This window comes from Phyllostomus hastatus, unplaced genomic scaffold (assembly GCF_019186645.2).
Source record: "Phyllostomus hastatus isolate PE091 unplaced genomic scaffold, TTU_PhHast_1.1 phas_contig_304, whole genome shotgun sequence".
In the NCBI taxonomy this organism is placed as follows: Eukaryota; Metazoa; Chordata; class Mammalia; order Chiroptera; family Phyllostomidae; genus Phyllostomus; species Phyllostomus hastatus.
In genome coordinates, this window is record NW_025333845.1 from 823,678 (window position 1) to 843,797 (window position 20,120).

The 20,120-nt window shown below is 40.6% G+C and overlaps 1 protein-coding gene across 2 annotated transcripts; it reads left to right on the plus strand.

The window, feature by feature from the left end:
* Window positions 1–1,271: 1,271 nt before the first annotated feature.
* LOC123819203 (tripartite motif-containing protein 6-like) lies at window positions 1,272–19,555 on the plus strand. Of its 2 annotated transcripts, XM_045839500.1 has the most exons (9): window positions 1,272–1,321; window positions 1,663–1,831; window positions 11,584–12,066; window positions 12,595–12,690; window positions 13,364–13,594; window positions 16,296–16,318; window positions 17,698–17,798; window positions 18,083–18,109; window positions 18,305–19,555. In XM_045839500.1, exons 3-9 carry the CDS (start codon window positions 11,635–11,637, stop codon window positions 18,865–18,867), a joined length of 1,473 nt encoding a protein of 490 aa, XP_045695456.1. In that variant the 5' UTR covers window positions 1,272–1,321; window positions 1,663–1,831; window positions 11,584–11,634; the 3' UTR covers window positions 18,868–19,555. The 2 variants fall into 2 exon arrangements, with proteins under 2 accessions (XP_045695456.1, XP_045695457.1); XM_045839501.1 differs by lacking the exon at window positions 12,595–12,690.
* Window positions 19,556–20,120: the final 565 nt, after the last annotated feature.

Below are 20,120 nucleotides of genomic sequence, written 5' to 3' on the forward strand. Positions count from 1 at the left end.
AGATCTGAACAATCTTTTCTCCAAAGATATGCAAATATTAGTAAAGCTTGTTTAAAAAAATGCTCACACCTTTAGTTGTTAGGAAAATTCTAAGATGTCAATGAGATACCACTCACATTTATTAAGATGACTATAACAGAAAAGACATACATTAACAAATATTGGCATGGTTGTGGAGAAAATTAGAAACATTTAATTTTGCTGGTGAGAATGTAAAATGGTGCAGTCACTTTGGAAAAGTCTGGAAGATCTTCAAAGCAGTAAATACACCAATTTTATTCTTAGGTATGTACCCAAAAGAAATAAGACACCTAAGTTTACCAAAACAAAAAACAAAACAAAACAAAAAACACAACTTGTGCAAGAAAATCCATAGCCACATTATTTATAATAACCCAAAAAGTAGAAAAAAATCAAATATCTAAAAATTAACAAATAATACATATGTCAATGTGGGAAATACATACACTAATATTATTCAGCCATCAAAAGAATAAAGTACTCGTACATGATACAAAATGAATTAACCTTGAAAATGTCATGCTAAGAGAAGGAAGTCAAATAGCCTGACTTTCTGGTTTGACTTGTCTGGATGCCCTCCTCCTGCTCCGTTCCACTAACCCAACCCACTTCTCCAGACCAGGTCAGGGTCTTCATCTCAGTGTCCTTGGGGCGGGAAGTTCGGCCTACCTTTTTTTTTTTTTTCAGAACTGCTGTGCCATTGAAACTGTAGTCACAGTCCCTAGGCTTTAGAAGCTTTGCTTGTGTTCATAATCATCTAAAAACAAACATTTACAGTCCTTCAGTTATATAGGTTAAATATTGAAGTATAACTTCAATATCTGTAATTTTAATTGATAAATTTTCTTTCATTTGGCAAAACATGACATCATAAAGCCATCATTTTGCAAAACACGCCATCGTAATGCTTGATTCTCTCCTATAACTTTAGATATTTTTACTCACTTACATATTTTAATTAATATATTAATATGGAGTACAGGTGTATTACCCATGTTATTGAACACTGACATGATGTTGGAAAGCCAAAGTAAAGTGAAGACATTTGAGAAATGTCATCTCTGGCCTTCAGGCGTTCTCCAAGGCCTCAGAATTTGTAGTCCGGGAGGAGAACACCTTAGGGCCTGTTGGGACACTGACGACCACACCCCTGAGTGCAGGACCTAAGGCAACGCTGGGCAAATCCGCCCTATCAGCGGCATCTTCTCCTCCCTTTGTCCCGCCTCTTTGAGTCTTTTTGCTTTGGTCTAGGTGGTAGCAGCAGCAAATCTTCGGCTCTGATCCAGGCTGCAGATTCCAGGTCAGTAATCAAGTCCATTTTCAGGCGGACACCATCCCCACTAGTCCTGAGTGCTTGACCTGCCTTCCAGGTTGAGTTGAGTGGGTCGCGGGTGGAAGAGGAGTGAGAGAGACCGCTGCAGGTTTGAGTTGACTCTAATTTGGGAATGGAGCCCAGAAGAGGTGCCTTTGGAGCTAGGAGTAGTAGACTGTAAAGAGTAGTGATAGTTAACCCTGATTCTGGAAGCTAAAGAATGTGGGGAGGCAGCTCTGGAAGGTCTGGTGGGGAATGACAGCAAACTGGGCCTGGCGTGAATTCAGAGGTCAGCAGCCCCTCCCCCATCTCCTGCCTTTCTGCTCCAGGAAGTGAGCACCGTTTATCCTCCACCCAGGAGGCCCGGACCTCCTCCCTGAGGATCTGGGAGCCGAGCCGGCTCCAGCCGGACCTGCCGGCAGGAGGCGGAGGAGACCTGTTTGTCTCCGAAAGGGGCTGTGCCATGCGCTGAGTGCGCTCCAGAAAAACAGCGCAAAAGTGAGTGCCTTCTGTTTCTCGCAGGATGTATTTAAAACTACTTGGCTTGCTCTGTAGTGCCTGATCACCTGGTGCTGCTCACATCTGGAGCACCCTGGCTTTTCATTCCCTCCGTGTGCCCTTCACAGGGAGATGTTTGCCAGTCCCTGTGACTGGGCCGCTTAATGGCACTTGTGGCACAGGTGACAGCAGTGAAAGAGATGAGGTCCCTTCCCTAGGGAGCTCATGATAGAGATAACTTTATCTTTCCTTTTTATCCTTACGGGGAATGAGCTTAGGGACAACATTTAACCAATCATTCAGTCAAGGCAGAATGTGTGGTTAAGGCCAGGGGTGATGGGTGCTGGCTGCCGTCTGTGTTTCGTTTCTGGCTCTTACTCAGACGCGGCTGTGTGATCCCCACCTGCTATTGAGCTTCATTTCTCCCATCTGTAAAATGGACGGAGTAATACTTATATCCTACAGTTTTGGTAGGGAGTGAGGCAGAGTCTTAAACACACAGGAGACCGTCTGCCAAGTATAGATATGCTATTACTGTTACTCAAATGATTAAGTTGTTATGGATAATCTCAATGCCTACCTTTTAAAAATGCACAAGTTTTGAAATAGCATAGAGAATAAAATATGGTAAAATGCACGATGATCAAGGAAAATATGACTACTGACATCTAAATAGGTTAAAATACAACAGTTACGAATTACAAGTGGAATTTCACAGATGCAGGAAAAAAGTCATATTTTATAACTTATCCAGAAAAAAATCTCAATTAATGGGTTATCTAATACTCCGGGAGAAGAAACCTGTGCAGGACAATATTGTAAGAATTTGCAAAGTTAATAATGTTTTTGAAGTGAAGTTTAAAATATTTGGAGCTGATAATGTGCCAATTCAAATACTTGTGGAGCGCCACTTGTTAGATAATCAATTTTAGATAACAGGTTAAAGGAAATATAATCCTACATGAAGATGAAATTATTGTTATTCTGCAAGCACAAGAAACCCAATTTATTTTATAAACATAGTTGCCACCTGTTTGGATGTTTACTTCACTTTCACTAGAGCTCCTAGCTGGGGGGGCAGCTCTGCCCTTGTTATTTCCAATTTATATTCTGAGCCCCAGCCCCCGCTTCCATCTGGTCCAACCTTTAATAGCTCCTGCCCAGCCACTGACTTTATTATGAAAGCCATTTTGATATTGAATTTTAACCTATTCTAATAGATCTCAATATCAGTCCATTCTCTGCCTTGCCTCATCCCCACCCTCACCTTCATCCTTGCCTCACCCTTTTCTAGGTATTTTGTACCCTAAATTGCATCTACTTGGGAAGGAGGCTGCCTTACCTGAGGCACTGCTTCTGAAGCTTTAATGTGCATATGAATCCCTGAAGATGCTCAAGTGCAGAGACTGAGCTGGTTCTGGCAAATGCCTAGAGATCCTGCACAAATAGCTCCACTAGATGCCAGTGCTTCTAGTTAGCAGACCCCTTGGCTTTATTCAGGCTTTTCTGATTTAACTGTTCCCACTTGGTCAGGAATTGTCCTCTTTCATTTGCTAATTTGTTCATCAGGGCTCTAGGACCTCAGGCTGTGGGTTCTGCTCTCCTCACTGAGCCAGACTGGCATCTCTTTCCATTCACACTGCTTTTGAGACCTGACCTCAGTCAAAGACGCAGTTAGCCTTCCATGTCTCTCCAGTAGGCTGCACTCAACTGCAGCTGGTGGTCAAGGGCCTGCTGGTATGAGGAACAGGGTTACTCAAACCCTTGTTAACTGCATTCGCTAACTTGTTCTCCTTCACCATTTCTTTTCTCCACCCTCAACTTTATTATACCCTTTGACAAGAGACTACAGCTCTTACATCATCTTTTTTTATTAAAGAACCCTGTCTTGACTATCCAAAGTGGTGCATTAGTTGGTAAAGAAATATAATAGGGCCACATATATAATTTTAAATTTTTCTAGGAGCCTCATTAAATAGTAAGAGGAAATAGGTAAAATTGATTTTATTTTATTTTACTGAATGTACTAGAAAATTATTAGGACATGTATCAGTATAAAACCCTTAATAAGATATTTTAGATTATTTTCTCTTACTAAACCTTTGAATCCAGTACCTATTCTATATTTGTATCTCATTTCCAGCTAGCCACATTTCAAATGCTCCATAGCCACATACGTAACTACCATCATATTTGACAACACAGTTCTAATTGTTGTTTAGAAGCTCAGGAAGCCAAGCTTTCAATTTTTCTCATTGCATTTCTTCTTTTGTTTGTCAGCTCTAGTGAGTTATAATTTACATCTATTGAGTTATCAGTTTTAAGCTTTAAGTTCCAGGAGTTGTGACATGTATATAGTTGTGTGACCACCAACATTATGATACATAAAGGACATTTCCATCATCCCCCAAATTTCCTCGTGTCTCTTCACAGTTCATCCCCTTCTCATATACCTGGGCCCTGGATTCCACTAATCTGCTTGCGAATAGTATAGTTTTATCTTTTTTACAATTTTTGTAAATGGAATTATACAGTGACTTTGCTGTCAAGCTTCTTTCACTTTGGATAATGCTTTTGAGAGGTATCTTGTATGTTTTAGTAGTTCCATATTATTTTGTAATATGCCATTGTTTGGATGTACCACAATTTATTTATTTACCAGTTAACAGTTTTATGGATTACTTCAAGTTTTGGGTGATTACTGCATTGTATTTATGAAACAAACTCACTCCTAAAAGATCGTGTATACCAAGTACACTTTTGCCTGAAATAAATGTATGTGTATATATTTTTGTTGAAGAAATGTAGTGGGTCTTCAGTTAAAATAGTATGGTATCACCAAAAATTTCTTAAGAGTGGTTTTATATTCCCAGCAATATCCCCCCAAAATTAAGGGCACGGTAAAGAGAGAGCCCGTATACCCTCTACCCCCACACATGCCTGTTACCATCCCCCACCAGAGTGGTACGTTTGTTAGACAACAGATGCACTGGCACTGATACAGCATAATCATCCATAGTCTATGGTTTGCATGTTCTGTGCCTTCTGTGCGTTTGGACAAGTGCATAATGACATGTATCCATCATTATAATCTCAAACAGAGTAGTTTCAGTGCCCTACAAATCCTTTATGCTCTACCTATTCATGCTCTCACCCCAACCCCTGGCAACTGCTGATCATTTCCTTGTCTCCATAATTTTGCCTTTTCCAGAATATCATATAGTTGCAATTTTGTAGCATGTAGTATTTTTAGATTGAGTTTTTTCACTTAGTAATAGGAATTTAAGTTTACTACATGCTTCTTCATGGTTTCACAGCTTATTTCTTTTTAGAGCTGAATGATATTTTGTTGTCTGGATATACCACAGTTTACTTACCCATTCACGTATGAGGGGCATCATGGTTGCTTCCAAGTTTTGACAATTATGAATAAAGCTGCTATATATATCTGTGTTCAGGTTTTTGTGTAGCCATAAGTTTCATCTCCTTCGTTTAAATACCAAGGAGCGTGGTGGCTGGATCATATGGTAAGAGTATATTTAGTTTTGCAAGAAACTACAAAGCTCTCTTCCTAAGTAGTTGCATGATTTTGCATTTGCACCAGCAGTGAATGAGCACGCCTGTGGCTCCCCGTGCTCACCAGCATTTGGAGCTATGTGCATTCCTGGTTTTGGTCATTCTAACAGGTGTATAGGGTCTCTCATTGCTGTTTTAATTTGCATTTCCCGAATGACATGTGAGGTGGAACATCTTTTCATGTGCTTATTTGCTGTCTGTATATCTTTGGTGAGGTGCCCTTTAAGGTCTTTGGCTCATTTTTTAATTTGGTTTGTTTTCTTACTGTTGGGTTTTAAAGAGTTCCGTGTATATTAGGATAACAGTCCTTCATCCAGTGTACCTTTTGCAAATATATTCTCTTAGTCTGTAGTGTATCTTCTTATTCGTTTGACATTATCTTTTGCAGAATGGAAGCTTTTAATTTTAGTGGAGTCCAAATTCTCATTGTTTATTTCATGGATTGTGTCTTTGGTGATAAAATGTTATATCTAAAAGGCATCGCCATACCAAAGATCATCTAGATTTTCTCCTATGCTAACTTCTAGGAGTTTTAGTTTTGTTTTATACATTTAAGTCAATGATGTATCCATTTTGAGTTAATTTTGGTGAAGTGTGTAAGGGTATGTTTAGGTTAATTTTTTTTTTCATGTGGATGTCCAGTTCCAGCCCTATATGTTGAAGACACTGTCCTTGCTCTCGTGTATCACCTTTGATCCTTTGCCAAGACTAGTTGACTGTATGGGGATATATTTCTGAACTTTGTTCTATTTCCTTTATCTATTTGTCTGTTCTTTAGCCAATGCCACGTTGTCTTGATTACTGTATCTTTACGGAAAGTCTTGACTTTGGGTAGCATCAGTCCTCCAACTTTTTTCTTTTTTAAAAAATATTATGTTGACTATTCTGGGTCTTTTGCCTCTCCATATAAACTTTAGAATCAGTTTATTGATATCTGTTAAATACCTTGTGAAATTTTCAATGGGATTGCATTAAACCTGTAGACCAAGTTGTAAAGAGTTGATATATTGACATAAACATGAAATAACTCTACTTATGTAGTTCTTTGAGTTTGTTCATCAGAGTTTTGTCCTTTTCTTTATATAGAGCCCATACATGTTTCATGGATTTGTAGCCAAGTATTTCATTTTGGGGGTGCTAATGTAATGTGTTATGTTTTTCATTTCAAATTGCACTTGTTTGTTGCTGATATAGAGGAAAGCAATTGACTGCAGTCTTACTGAAATCACTTATTAATTCGAGGAGGTTTTTTTGTTGTTGTTAATTGTTTCAGATGATTATGTTGTTTGTGAACAAAAAGGGTTTTTTTTTTCCTTCCCAATCTGTATACCTTCATTTCTCTTTCATATCCCATCACATTAGCTAGAACATTTAGTATGATGTTGAAAAGGAGGGTGAGAGGAGGCATACTTCCTTTATATTTGATCTTAGTGGGAAAGCTTCAAGTTCTCATCATTAAACATAATGCTAGTTGTATGTTTTTTGTAGGTGATGTGCTCTATCAAATTCAAGAAATTCTCTATTCCTTTTTAACTTTGATTTTATTATAAATAAGCATTGGAATTGTCAAATACTTTTTCTGCATCAACTGATATGATTATGTGATTTTTCTTTTTTTAACATTAATTTATTTTTAAAATTTGAACCAGCCTTGCATGCCTGGGATAGATCCCTCTTGGTCATTGTGTATAATTCTTTTTATACATTGTTGGATTTGATTGGCACATATTTTGTTGAGGAATTTTGCATCTATGTTAATGAGAGATACTGGTCTGTAGCCTCCTTGCATTGTGCTTATTTCCATTTGCATTTCTCTGATAACATATGATGCGGAGCATCTTTTCTGCTTATTTATATACCTTCTTTGTTGGTGTCTGTTAAGGTCTGTGGCTCATTCTGTAATCAGAATTTTTTGTTCCCTTATTGTTGAGTCTAATTTACATTCAAGATACTGGTATTAGGTTGTGCTGGGCACAGAATATACAAGTTAGGCACTTCTACTTATCTTCTGAAAGAGATTGTAGAGGATTGGTGTTATGTCTTTCCTAAATCTTTTCATAAAATTCACAGGTTAACTCATCTGGACCTGTTATTTTGTATTTTGGAAAGTTAGTAATTATTGATTCAATTTCTTTAATAGAAATAGGCTTATAAAATTGTCTGTTCTTTTTTTTTATTTTATTTATTTTTTTCTTTTAGAGGGGAAGGGAAGGAGAAAGAGAAGGAGAGAAACATCAATGTGTGGTTGCCTCTCTCATGCCCCCCTACTGGAGACCTGGCTCACAACCCAGGCATGTGACCTGACTAGGAATAGAACCTGAAACCCCTTGGTTTGCAGGCTGGTGCTCAATCCACTGAGCCACACCAGCCAGGGTATAAAATTGTCTGTTCTTATGTGAGTTTTAGAAAATTGTGTCTTTCAGGAAATTAGTCCTTTTTATTTAGGTTATCAAATTTGTGGACACAGAATTTTTTATATTAGTCCTTTACTATGCTTTTAGTATCCATAGAATTTGTAGTAATGAGTGATGTCTTTCCTTTCATTTCTGTTAGTAGTAATTTGTGCCCTCTCTTTTTTCTTATTTAGCCTGGCTGAAGACTTGTGTATTTTATTGACCTTTCAAACACAATTATTTTTAACATTACAATTTCATAAAATAGCACTTTCGTTTCTTTTGTAATGCCCCAGTGCCAACATCAAGTTTATCTATTATGAACTCAGCAGTAAGTTCTAATTTTAATCTCATTATAAAGTTAATTGTTCATCTCTTGGGTTAGGTACAGTGCTAACTAAGCTCTGGGAGATGCCCTCATAATCCCAATTTTATAAAGGTGATAGACCTCATATTCTGGTGTTCTAAGTGAGACTATGTAGGTATGTAGGGTAATATTAAATCAACTAAGTGCCCATTGTCCGTACGTGTGATTAATTTAGTTAAACATTAGTATATTAGGTGATAGATAAATGCTGTGTGATACCAGTCAGTTGCTTGATTTCTTTAACCTGTTAACAGTTTTATTCTGTACCCTTTATAGAAAAGAGGAATAGGAAGGAAAAGTAAGAACAATGGCTCTGTAGCCTGAGCGCCTGCATTGAATTCCTGGATCTACCACTTGGACTAGCTTCCTAGCCTCTCTGGGCCTCAGTTTATACAACTGTGAAGTGGGGTTAAAGGGAAACTCAGTGGTGTTATAAGGAATTCTTGAGTTGTATTATGTATAATAATTAGATTATTGCCTGATGCATAACAGACTTTTAATACTAACTCTTAGCATTGCTGTTAGTAAACTGGGCAAAGCTGATGAACAGGTCCAGGGCCTGCAAGAGCACCGGCAAACACTAGGTGGAAGCATGAGGTTTTTGTTTTCAACTTGGGTTCCAGGAAATGCCCTGTACTCACCCTGCACAGCTATGCATGCTGTGTTTCACAGAATGTTTTTCTTATTCTTGGACAGTTTCTTCAGCCCTTCCTTCTGAAAAGGTGTGTTATTCCTGCAGGTAATTTGAGGCTTTTTACTCCCCCAATTGGTACAAATTACAGGACCTTGTTATCTCAGATTATACCCACATTGACCATGTTGTATGTATTTGCTAGGGGACTAGACAAAAGAAAATTATGAAATCACACTTGCTCTCAGCCCTCCTGTGTCCTCTCCTGCACACGAGCGTCACAGTTGGGACCAGGGCACTAATAGTGTGCCTTCAACTATGTGGTGCGTTTGTGAGCTGGCTGTTCTTAAATAGCCCAAACAAGACTTCAGTTAGGCAAGCAGAGCGTATGGCTTCCAGTGAAAGTGATTCATTGCTGGAATGGTAAAAAGAGAGAGAGAGAGAGAGAGAAAACTAAAAAAAATTCCCAGTGTGTTATAAGACAACAGTAGTGTAATTTAACTACAAAAAACTTCCAAGAACAGCCTTTATGAGAATAAAGATGCTTTTCAATAAGGACGTTTATCTTAACATCCTCAACACAGACAAAAGATAAGGTTAGAATAAGCTCTAGCACCTTGAGTGTCTACCTAAGCAAGCTTCTAGATTTCTTGTTCCAAAGCTAGAGACTGATATATTCAGGATTCAGACCTAATAGAATTGTGGGATTATAGTATATAATGCCTATAAAGAATTCAGCCATTACCTAGCACAAAAGTGATCAGAAAGTGGTATCTTTGATTATTTTCTGCCTTTCTTCCACTCTTCCTTAACACAAATATTTTTATGTATACATACTTGTCTGAATAGTCTGAATTAATGATTGTTTTTGTCTAATATCTTCGAAAACAGATTTGCCCCCTGTGGAAGTCTAAATGGTATACCTCCTTGTAGAGTGCTCTTTATTTCATTCATTGTTACTTCCCCAGGCCAACTGTGGTAACATGCTTGACTCTTAGATCATCTCCCTTGGCGTGCCTGTGTAAGAGCTGTGAATGGGGAGAATTCTGAACCAGAAGACACAAGCTAGCCTACTCCTCATTTTTTTCTTTCCTCATTCATTTTTTTGTTAATATATAATTCAAATAGCATAAAATTCACCCTTAAAAGATGTGCAGTTTAATTTTGGGGGGTATAATCACCAAGCTGTTCAACCAGCACCACTATGTAATTCCAGAATATCTCATCACCCCTAGAAGAAACCCCAAACCCATTAACAGTCACTTCCCATTTAATATAAATGAAGTAGTATAATATGTGGCTTTTGTGTTTGGCTTCATTCACTTAGCATAGTGTTATCAAGGTTCTCTGATGTTGTGGCATGGATCAGTACCTTATTCCTCCCTTCCCTCCATTTTTACACTTTTCTCCTTCTTTTCCAAAGTGCTGTAAGACCTCTTTGTCCCAACCACTCCACCTGTATGTGTACCTTCTCAAGTCTTTTTTCTGTGGACTGTTCTATCACTAGAATGTATGTTCCTCCACCTGTGCCCTCTTTCCCCCACACATGGGCCCCCTAAGGGTTCCATCAAAGTTTATGAGCAGCCCTGGTGAAATTTCCTTCTCAAATGAGAACTCTCCTATTTTCACACTCCTAAAACACCAGGTCTGTGCCTGACTTATACCACCTGTACCGCTTAACTTTCTGCTTAAAATTAGGAAGTTGAGGACAGAGCTTTGAACTAGGAATGTGGATGTGTTAAGTTATGCCAACTCTACAACTTACAAGATGTGTGATTTTTATAAAGTCATTTAATTTCTCTATTTCTTTATCAAAGGGGCAAAAATACTCTTATTTATTCCAAGTTTTCCTATGAGGGATAAAGAAAACGGGAATGTGATTTAGCAGTGGAATGAGGGAAAGAAAGCAGTGTAAATCACAACTGGTTATAAAAGTGTTAGTTGTAAAAATATTACCTCACGTTATTATGGTCATTGTTTCTTCGGGGTTCTGGGGTAGGGGTGAGAGGGCTCTGTGTAGAACAGAGTCCTCACAGTAAATGATACCCTTTGATCTTGGAGATTAGATACTGAGACCCTTGCCCCAGTGATGGCAAAGAGAAGTGTAAAGGCCTAATCTGTGGAGGAATGAGGAAGTCGCAGGTTTTTATTATGAAAAGTTGAGGACTGGTAGGGTGGACAGTGTGGTAGATGGGAGGATACAGTAGCAAACAAAAACAAGGTCTCTGATCCCATGGACCCTATATTCTGGTGAGAGTTCACACTATTAAAGTTATATAGTAGGTGGTGATAAGAACAAAAATCCAGCAGGTAAGTGTATTGAGAGTGATTGTGTGGGCAGCTGAGCCTTAGCTAGGCTCAACAGAGCAGGCCCCTGTGATAAGAGAACATGAAAGGAGAGAGTTGAATGAAGTCAGAGTCTTGCAGATATCTAGGGGAAGCAGTAACAGCAAGTGCAAAAGTCCTGAGACAGCAGTGTGTTTTGGTGTTTTTAACATTGAAGGGGTGTTTTGGTGGACTGAGAAGAGGTCAGACAGATGGTGTCTCATACAAGGCCACTCCTTTCCAGGGCCTCCATTTGTCCCTCCATCCAGTAGGAGCAGAAGGAAATCATAATCTTTGCTCTGGTGAGGTTGCAAATTCATGTCTAATATGAGCTGCGGTAAAGAATGTGTTTGAAATTAGAATGAGAAGCCCTTGTTACCCAATCCAGGATAGTCAGCATCCCTTTTTTTTCTCCCTCATTTTCTTACTCTGACCCTATTTTGTTTGCATATCTACCCAGGATTCTGTAAGCACCTTAGAAGCCAGGCCTGGGCAGGCAGGGGCCAGAAGAATGGCTGCACTGACTTCGACAGTACTGGTCGACATACAAGATGAGGTGACCTGCCCCATCTGCCTGGAGCTCCTGATGGAACCCCTGAGCATAGACTGTGGCCATAGCTTCTGCCAAGCCTGCATCACAGGGAATAGCATGGAATCGCTAATTGGCCAAGAAGGAGAAAGCAGCTGTCCTGTGTGTCAGGCCAGCTACCAGCTCAGGAATCTGCGGCCTAATCGGCACCTGGCCAACATAGCAGAGAGGCTCAGAGAGGTGGCGTTGGGTGCAGGGAAGCAGCTGAAGGTGATTCTTTGTGCACATCATGGCGAGAAACTCCAGCTCTTCTGTAAGGAGGATGGGAAGCTAATTTGCTGGCTTTGTGAGCGGTCCCAGGAGCACCGAGGTCACCACACGTTCCTCATGGAGGAAGTTGCCCAGGAGTACCAGGTGGGAGCCCACATGGAAGGAAAGTAGGGAGGAACAGAGTTCTTGGCAGGAAACTTAATTTCTAGTTTAATTCCTTTGTAGTCCTCTCATTTAGCTAGAGGAATGAATCTAGAATTTTAAACTCCCTCTGGCCAAGAGGAGAGACTTTACATCTTCCTTGCTACGCAGGATCAGCTCTGCAGGCCTTTTGACTCAAGGATGTTGCTGGGGGCAAAGAAGAGGTTTGGTGGATTAAGCAAGGGGGGTATGTTATGTTGGCAATGAGAATAAAAGACTGAAGTAAGTGATCAGGTTCTTACCCTGGGAGGAGAAAGAATTATCCTGTTCCCACTGGTGTCTGTTTCTGTATATAAAAGATAGTTTGACTTTCTTTGTTTTTTTGTTTTTATTTTATTTTATTTTATTTTTTTAATTCCAGAGCAAGACAGGCTTCTTATGAGATTAGCATACTCTGTCCCATTCATTCCTTGTCTGGTCACTGAAACAATTTGACACTGGACCTTGCTTGACTTGATGTGTTTCTTCCAGGATAAGTTCCAAGAGTCTCTGAAGAGGCTAAGGCAGGAGCAGCAGGAAGCTGAGAAACTAAAAGCTGTTATCATAGCAAGGAGGACATCCTGGGAAGTAAGAGAGACTGTTCCTGAAGGTGTCTTGGGAACCAGGGCAGGGAATGGGAGCCAAGGGCAAAGAAACCTGGTCCTGTCTGTTCCCAGCTTGGCTAGAAGGGCTTCCCTTTGCCTAGTCCTTCACTACAACCCTTCCAAAGAAGGTTACTGTTCTTGGTGCCAGGCAGGGAAGAGAAAAGGGATATTTAGAAAATGAACCCATCGAAAAGGTATTCGGCAATTTTTGTTCGTTCGTTTGTTTGTTTTGTTTTGTTTTAATGACAATCGTATAAGAAAGGAAACATGGCTGTCAGCATACAGTTTCAAGCTCTGAAACTTGGAAAGACAGGTTAGGCGCAGGCTAGTCATTACTACCTTCACACTCAGAGTTGGACAGGGAGGCTGATTCAGAGGCACGAGAGGCCTGGGAGGATGCTTGAAATCTAAACCTCACCCAGGAATCGCAGTGTGTATCTAGGAAGCCTTGATAAGGCTGCCCGAGGCTAATGTTCTGGGAAGAGTGGAGGGTAGAATTGAAGAACCAGGTTTTGCAGGACTTTCTTCTCCTTCATGCTTCCTCTACCAGTGAGGCCTGGTCAGAAAAGTAGTGCTGAGTCTGACTCCGCACCCTTTAGAGGGGAAATCCTCAGCTCCACAGACTAGCAGCCTTTTTCTCTTCCATGAACTTGAAGAACCAGATGGAACCTGAAAGACACCGGATCCAGGCAGAGTTTAATCAGTTGAGAAGCATCCTGGACAAAGAGGAGCAGCGGCAACTGAAAAAGCTGGAGGAGGAAGAGAAGAAGGGGTTGAGTATTATAGAAGAGGCTGAGGATGAGCTAGCTCACCAGAGCCAGGCACTGAAGGAGCTCATCTCAGATCTGGAACGTCGGTGTCAGGGGTCCACAATGGAACTGCTGCAGGTAAGACTCATGAAGGAGTACCCAATCCGAGAGACAGGGCAAAGAGAGACTAACTTTCCTGCCCTCCTGACATGGGACTCGTATCCTCGTGGGAGCATGGAAAAAATTCCTTCCACCCTGGAGTGCCTCTTTTTTTTTTTTTTTTTTAAGATTTTATTTATTTATTTTTAGAGAGGGAAGGGAGGGAGAGAGAGAGAGAAACATTAATGTGCGGTTGCTGGGGGTCATGGCCTGCAACCCAGGCATGTACCCTGACTGGGAATCGAACCTGCGACACTTTGGTTCGCAGCCCTCACTCAATCCACTGAGCTACGCCAACCAGAGCTTGGAGTGCCTCTTCTTACTCAGCCGTGCAGAGGTCATGAATAAAGCATAGGTAATTAGAAGTACAGCTGCTAAAAGAATTTTGCTTTTATTTATTATGTAGAAAAGGTGGTCCAAAAGTTCATTTAATACTGCAGAGAAAATCTGCTGTATCCAGTGATATTCTATGGCAGCATTAATTAGTCTTGGAATTATTGATATTTTGGCCTAGAAAAGTTGCTGTGAGAGGCTGTTCTGTATGTTGTAGGATGTAGCAGCATCCCTGGCCTCTACCTACTAGATACCAGTAGCACCCACCCACAGCTGTGATAACAAAAAAACCCTCCAGACATTGCCAAATGTCCCTTGGGGGAATATCTCCCACCTCCTCCCTGTTGAGAATCACTGGCCATTGGGCACCTGTTCTCTCTGAAACTCTTTTGGGATTTGTCATGTACTTTCATCTGTACTTGACAGCTTAGTCACTGGTAAACACATACCAAACTCAAGTTTACTCAGACAGAGATTCTTGTGTAATTACCAGCCCTTCCTTGCTTTCACTCTCTTCTCTAGGGCAGAATCATTTAACACATTGTAATCGGAGTTTGAACTGGTCTTTTAAGATCCAAAGAAGACTGGGCACTGGTGTGTGTGTATGTAGTTCAGCACAGATAAAGATGTCAAATCTAGAGAGATTTGCTGGTGGAGATTGAACTGAGGTTGAAATCAGAAGAGGTGGTTTTTATATAGAGTGAATAGTGTGACTGAAGTTGAGGCAGGAAGCACCCTGTGACGTTCGGGAACCTTCGGGCTCTTCCCTATTTTCTGTTTGTCTTTTACTTTCCTCTTGCTCTCCCTTTGTTGGTATAATAATCATCTCTATACTTACTCTTGGGCCCTAATAATTGGAGTCAGTGGGTAGTTACTTTCCACCTGTTGGAGCTTTTCTTCATTAATTGCTTATGTTTTCACATCCTCATTTTATACTTTTTGCCCTTTTATTTCCATCTTTGATGTTGTGTTAACCTAAAGTTTTCCTCCCTCCCAGTTCTAACCCCACCCCCCACCGCCCTGGCGGACTCCTCAAACTGTGAACATCGCTCCATAAGTTCAAAGGGATCATCAGTTTATGTTGCTAGTCCAGGCATCTGTCTAGACACTCACACCCATTAATGTGACTACCCTGGGGACATTTAATTTGAGTGTTATGTCACAGTCATTTTTTCTAGAGCTTGCCCATCATAGACACATTCTTCCTTCTCTTTTCCATGGCTCTGTGAGATTGTTGCCCATTAAGATTTGGTAGCCAGATATAAGCCTGCAGCTTTCAAGTTTCAAAACATAAACTGGAAGAAATAACCCATAGAAGAAACAGCCATGCAGTGGCCCTTGATTGGATCATTTGAGTTCCTCCGTACAGCCATGCCTTAAAATCCTAGATATTTTGTGTAAGTTGACATATTTACCACTTCTACTCTACCACTTTCCATATTTGGGCCAATTTGAATAGTGTTTCTGTTAAATGCAATAAAAATAACTTCAATAGTTATTCCTGTGTTACACAAATCAAACTGTCAGTCACTGAAGTGTACAAAGCAGAAGTTAGGGAGACCAGATGGGCTATGAGGTAATTCTATTCAAATGAGGCAGAATAGTGGCAGTGATAACCTTGAAAAGCTGGTGGCTAAAACAAGTTAAGGTTGTGAAATGTACTAGTTTGGTCTAACATGGGACATCAGGGTGAATATAAGGTGTTTTTTAGAGCAGTACTTTACTTAAATTTGGTTACGTATGGATGCTGGTATCATTGAGGAAGGTGGAAGATAATAGAGGAGGCCTCATTGGTTGCAGGAAAAGTAAGTTGTCCTTCAAAAATCTTGAGTTGGTGGTACCTGTGGATATGAGAAGTAGAGTTTGGAATCAGTACGTGCGTGCGTGCATGTGTGTGTTGAAATCAAGAAAAATAGAAAATACCAGCAAAGGGAACATAGCAGGTTACAGGAGGTGAGGTTTATGAAACAACCACATTTAAGACCCCTGCTTCATCAGCAATCAGAATGAAGTGTTTGAGGACGGAAATTATGACTTATCATGGGACCAGGCGCTATATCTGGCAAATGCAGGTGATGTACATGTATAACATTACACACAAACAGACACAGGGTTGTAATGAAGGTACTAATGAATGATTCATACCATTTCCTCACATCCCTACATAGGATCGCAGGGACAGTGCGCTCTTGAGTTCTTATCTCTACCTTGTGGCCTCCATATTGGGGCTATCGGTGTTCTCCTTGTATCACACCACGTTGGGGATGGGATAGGGAACCTGGATGAGGCTTTACTGGAGGACAGGGCCTATGGCGCATTGACTTAACCCTGTCTCTTTCTTCCCTAGGATGTGAGTGATGTCACAGAAAGGTATGTGCGGGAGAACACAAGGTGGTTCCTTTGGGGTGACAGATTCCTGTACCCACCCATAGAGTTACCTTGTGGCCAATGGAAAAGGGGAAAAAATCACAAGGCAGGGAAGATTTAGGACTGTGGTGTCTTAAGTTACTCATCATGAGAATTTGGGAGTATTCCAAGATAAAGGGAATGATGGCCTGGTTTCTATGGTAGGAGAATTTGGGTAGCAGGAGGTCACAAACTGAGGATAGTAGTGCCCATGAGAATAAAGGGTTGCAATATCATTGATTGTCCTAGTACCCTGTGATGGAACTCCTTTTCCACAGACATCTGTATCTGTTTCCAGCCCCAACTCTAGTAGTTTATGCCTACCTCAAAATGCACAGGGCTTTTCATTGCCCATGTATTTCATCAAAGGAAAGTTTCCTATCTGCACTGTTTCCCAGGGTCCACGATTTAGGTTTGGGATATCTGCCTTGAATTTCCTTTTCTCTCTTGGCTTTGGAACAGTCAATGTCTTGCTACCTCGTTCTTCTTGCACTTCCATTTTTCTCAGTTCCAATGAAAACATAGACCTGAAGTATTTGAGAAGAGTGGTTTTAGCCTGAAATCAAAACATATTCTCTTTATCCCATACTCTAGAATCTCATCCTTGAGGGTGACTTTGAAAGTTGTCCACATACCAGGCAGCTTAGAACTCCTCACAGACACGTGAAATATGCAGTCTCGTCTCTTCTGAAGTCGACACTCTCAGCCTGGAGATGAGGCTGTCTTCTTTCTCCAACTGGCGCAATCCTAAATCTAAGTGAATCCTAAGAGACAGTGAATTCTTAAGATGCTGTTCTATAGGCTTTTCTTTTTAAGCCTCTGAGAACATCTAAGGCTTAAAGTCAAAACATTTTCAGAAAGAAGCCCTTCACTTGATGCTCTCAAAGCCCCAGTAGCAGGTTTCCTGGTGTTCTGCCTGTCAAGACATATTTCTAGCCCTTTGTGGTAGACCCTCTCAGTAGTCACTGACATTTTAAATATTTTGGTGTGTTTTTCTTTTTTTTTCTTTTTGAGCAAAGGATTTTGCAGCCATTATTTTATTGAATATTATATAGCCACTGAGATTAGCAGAGAGAGAAGGGAAAATTATTATGTCTTACATAAAAACAACAAAACAAAGAGAAGGAGGTTTTAAGGGGTCAAATATTATCAAAGTTTAGACAGCAGCTAGTTTCTTGTTCATTTCTTCTGCCTCCGGTATCAGGGCTTTTGTGGAATGATGCTAATTTTCTTCAGGAAAGCATGTTGAAGTTTGCCAGGGGGCCTGGGAGATGAAGGGGGGCGGTCCTGCACGAACCCATGTGGGTCAGCTGTGTAGGAGATTCATAGTGTCTGTTCTCTAGGAGTGAGTACTGGACTCTGAAGAAGCCAGAAAATCTCCCCACTAAGCTGAAGAGTATGTTTCGAGCTCCAGATCTGAAAAAGATGCTACGAGTGTTCAGAGGTGAGGAAATTGAGGACAGAGAATTTGAACGTGAGATTATCGTAGTAGTAAGAAGCAAGCGGAAGAGAGGATATAGTTGGTATTTGGGAATGGCGGCGAAGAGAGGGTCAGATAGGGTGGGACATACTGTGGAAAGAAGATGCAGTTCATGTTTGGGGGGAATAAAATGGCCAGCTCACATCCTCACAGAATTCTTTGCCATATCCCTCAGTCAGGTAGGGGGAAAGAGACATCAGACCTGAGGCTGTTGATTCTATACATGATTGACTTTTTTGTCATTACAGAGCTGACAGACGTCCAAAGCTATTGGGGTAAGTAGAACCAAGGCCTCTTTGAGCTGCCATGTCCTGATGCTCCCCAGACACACCCCACACACATTCTCAGGTGTAAGCTGGTGACACTTCTGCCCATCCCCCACCACAGAGCTCCAATTCGTACCACCTGCTTCCATGTGATAAGACCCATGCACTCATCCTCATTGGCTGATGTTGTACCTTTTCCCACAGTGGACGTGACTCTGAATCCACAGACAGCTAATTTAAATCTTGTCCTGTCTAAAAACCGGAGACAACTGAGATTTGTGGGTGCCACGCTGTCTGCGTCTCACCTGGAAGAGCACTATGACTGTGGTGTCCTGGGCTCTCAACTCTTCTCCTCAGGAAAACATTACTGGGAGGTAGATGTGACCAAGAAGACTGACTGGATCCTGGGGGTGTGCAGCCATTCAGCAGGACCTCCAATCTCTTCCAGCCAGTTTTCGAGCAATTGGAATGTTTACTCCAGATACCAACCTCAAAATGGATACTGGGTGATTAGGTTACATCATAAACATGAATATAGAGCCTATGAGGACTCTTCCAGTTCCCTGCTACTCTCCATGACGGTGCCTCCTCGCCGAGTTGGGGTTTTCTTAGACTATGAGGCTGGCACTGTCTCCTTTTTTAATGTAACAAACCACGGCTTTCCCATCTACACCTTCACTAAATACTACTTTCCTACCACTCTTTGTCCATATTTTAATCCTTGCAACTGTGTAGTCCCAATGACCCTGCGCCGCCCAAGCTCTTGAATATTCTGCTGCCCCACCCACACCTGAGCAGTGCCTTTTAAGGCTCACCCACACCTCAAGTCTCCTTTCTGACCTTCTGTGCTCTGCATTCTTTCTGCTTTTTCTTTGAACATCAATCAGTTCTAGAATGCACCCGCTGATGACAATGAACAATTACAGATCTTGAGATGGGTTGGTGTAACTAAACCTTTTACTGTTAATCATGGTATAGGATTTTAATAAGAGGTTTTCTCTCTTTTTTTTTTTGGTCATGTAGGGGATCAAACTTAGGAAGTTGTCTTAATTTGCTGTAAGTTTTTGTACTGAATGGAAGATTGATTTTAACAGCTATTGTCTCAACTATTGAGATAATTGTGTGTCATTTTTATTCTATTACTGGAGTACATTGATTTGTTTCAATTTTTAAATATAATACAAATTTCTGAAATAAGCCACTAGAACTTTTTTTGTGAAATACTGGATTTGTTTTTGCTAATACATGATTTAGGTTTTGTTCATATCTGTTTATGAAAGAAATTGATCTGTAATTTTACATTCTTGTAACATCATAGGTTGTATAAAATGCAGTAAATGAGGTAGTAAATTGCTGTATTTTTGTGTAAGCATATATATGAGATTGAGTGTCAAAACCTATTAGAATGTTAATTTTGGTGGCTTTAAAATAAAAATAAAGAGATTCTAGTTTCAATTTTCATTACAGCCTTCATGGATCTTGAAAATAAGGGTAATGGCCCTGGCTGGCATAGCTCAGTGGATTGAGCACGGGCTGCGAACCAAAGTGTCGCAGGTTCAATTCCCAGTCAGGGTACATGCCTGGGTTGCAGGCCATGACCCCCAGCAACTGCACATTGATGTTTCTCTCTCTCTATCTCCCTCCCTTCCCTCTCTAAAAATAAATAAATAAAATCTTTTAAAAAAATGTAAGGGTAGTAATTGAAAGCTTAAAATCTTCTAAATGCATGGAAGTATAGAAAGGGGGAAATGGGAAAATGACTCATCTGATACAAATTATCTTAGGAAGAGAATGTTTTCTTTAGCATCTCCACATCCCCTTTCCTTTAGGCTCAACATGAACAGCTAGTTAGTTAATGAGCAACTATGACTTCCGGAGAAAGGTGTTACATGCTTTTAGATCCCACTGTAAAAGAAATCCTGATGTAAATGTAAAGGTGCAAACAAATACGGGGAGTTGACTAGAGCTGGCGTTCAATATGGTAGCCAAGGGCCACCAGCAATTCAAACATGACTAGTCT

Excerpts from the sequence above, each read along its gene's own strand:
- LOC123819203 (XM_045839500.1), top strand. The coding sequence starts at position 11,635 with ATGGCTGCACTGACTTCGACAGTACTGGTCGACATACAAGATGAGGTG. Across the intron at positions 16,319-17,697 it reads GTGAGTGATGTCACAGAAAG|GAGTGAGTACTGGACTCTGA; the intron begins GTATGTGCGGGA and ends TCTGTTCTCTAG. Across the intron at positions 17,799-18,082 it reads GATGCTACGAGTGTTCAGAG|AGCTGACAGACGTCCAAAGC; the intron begins GTGAGGAAATTG and ends TTGTCATTACAG.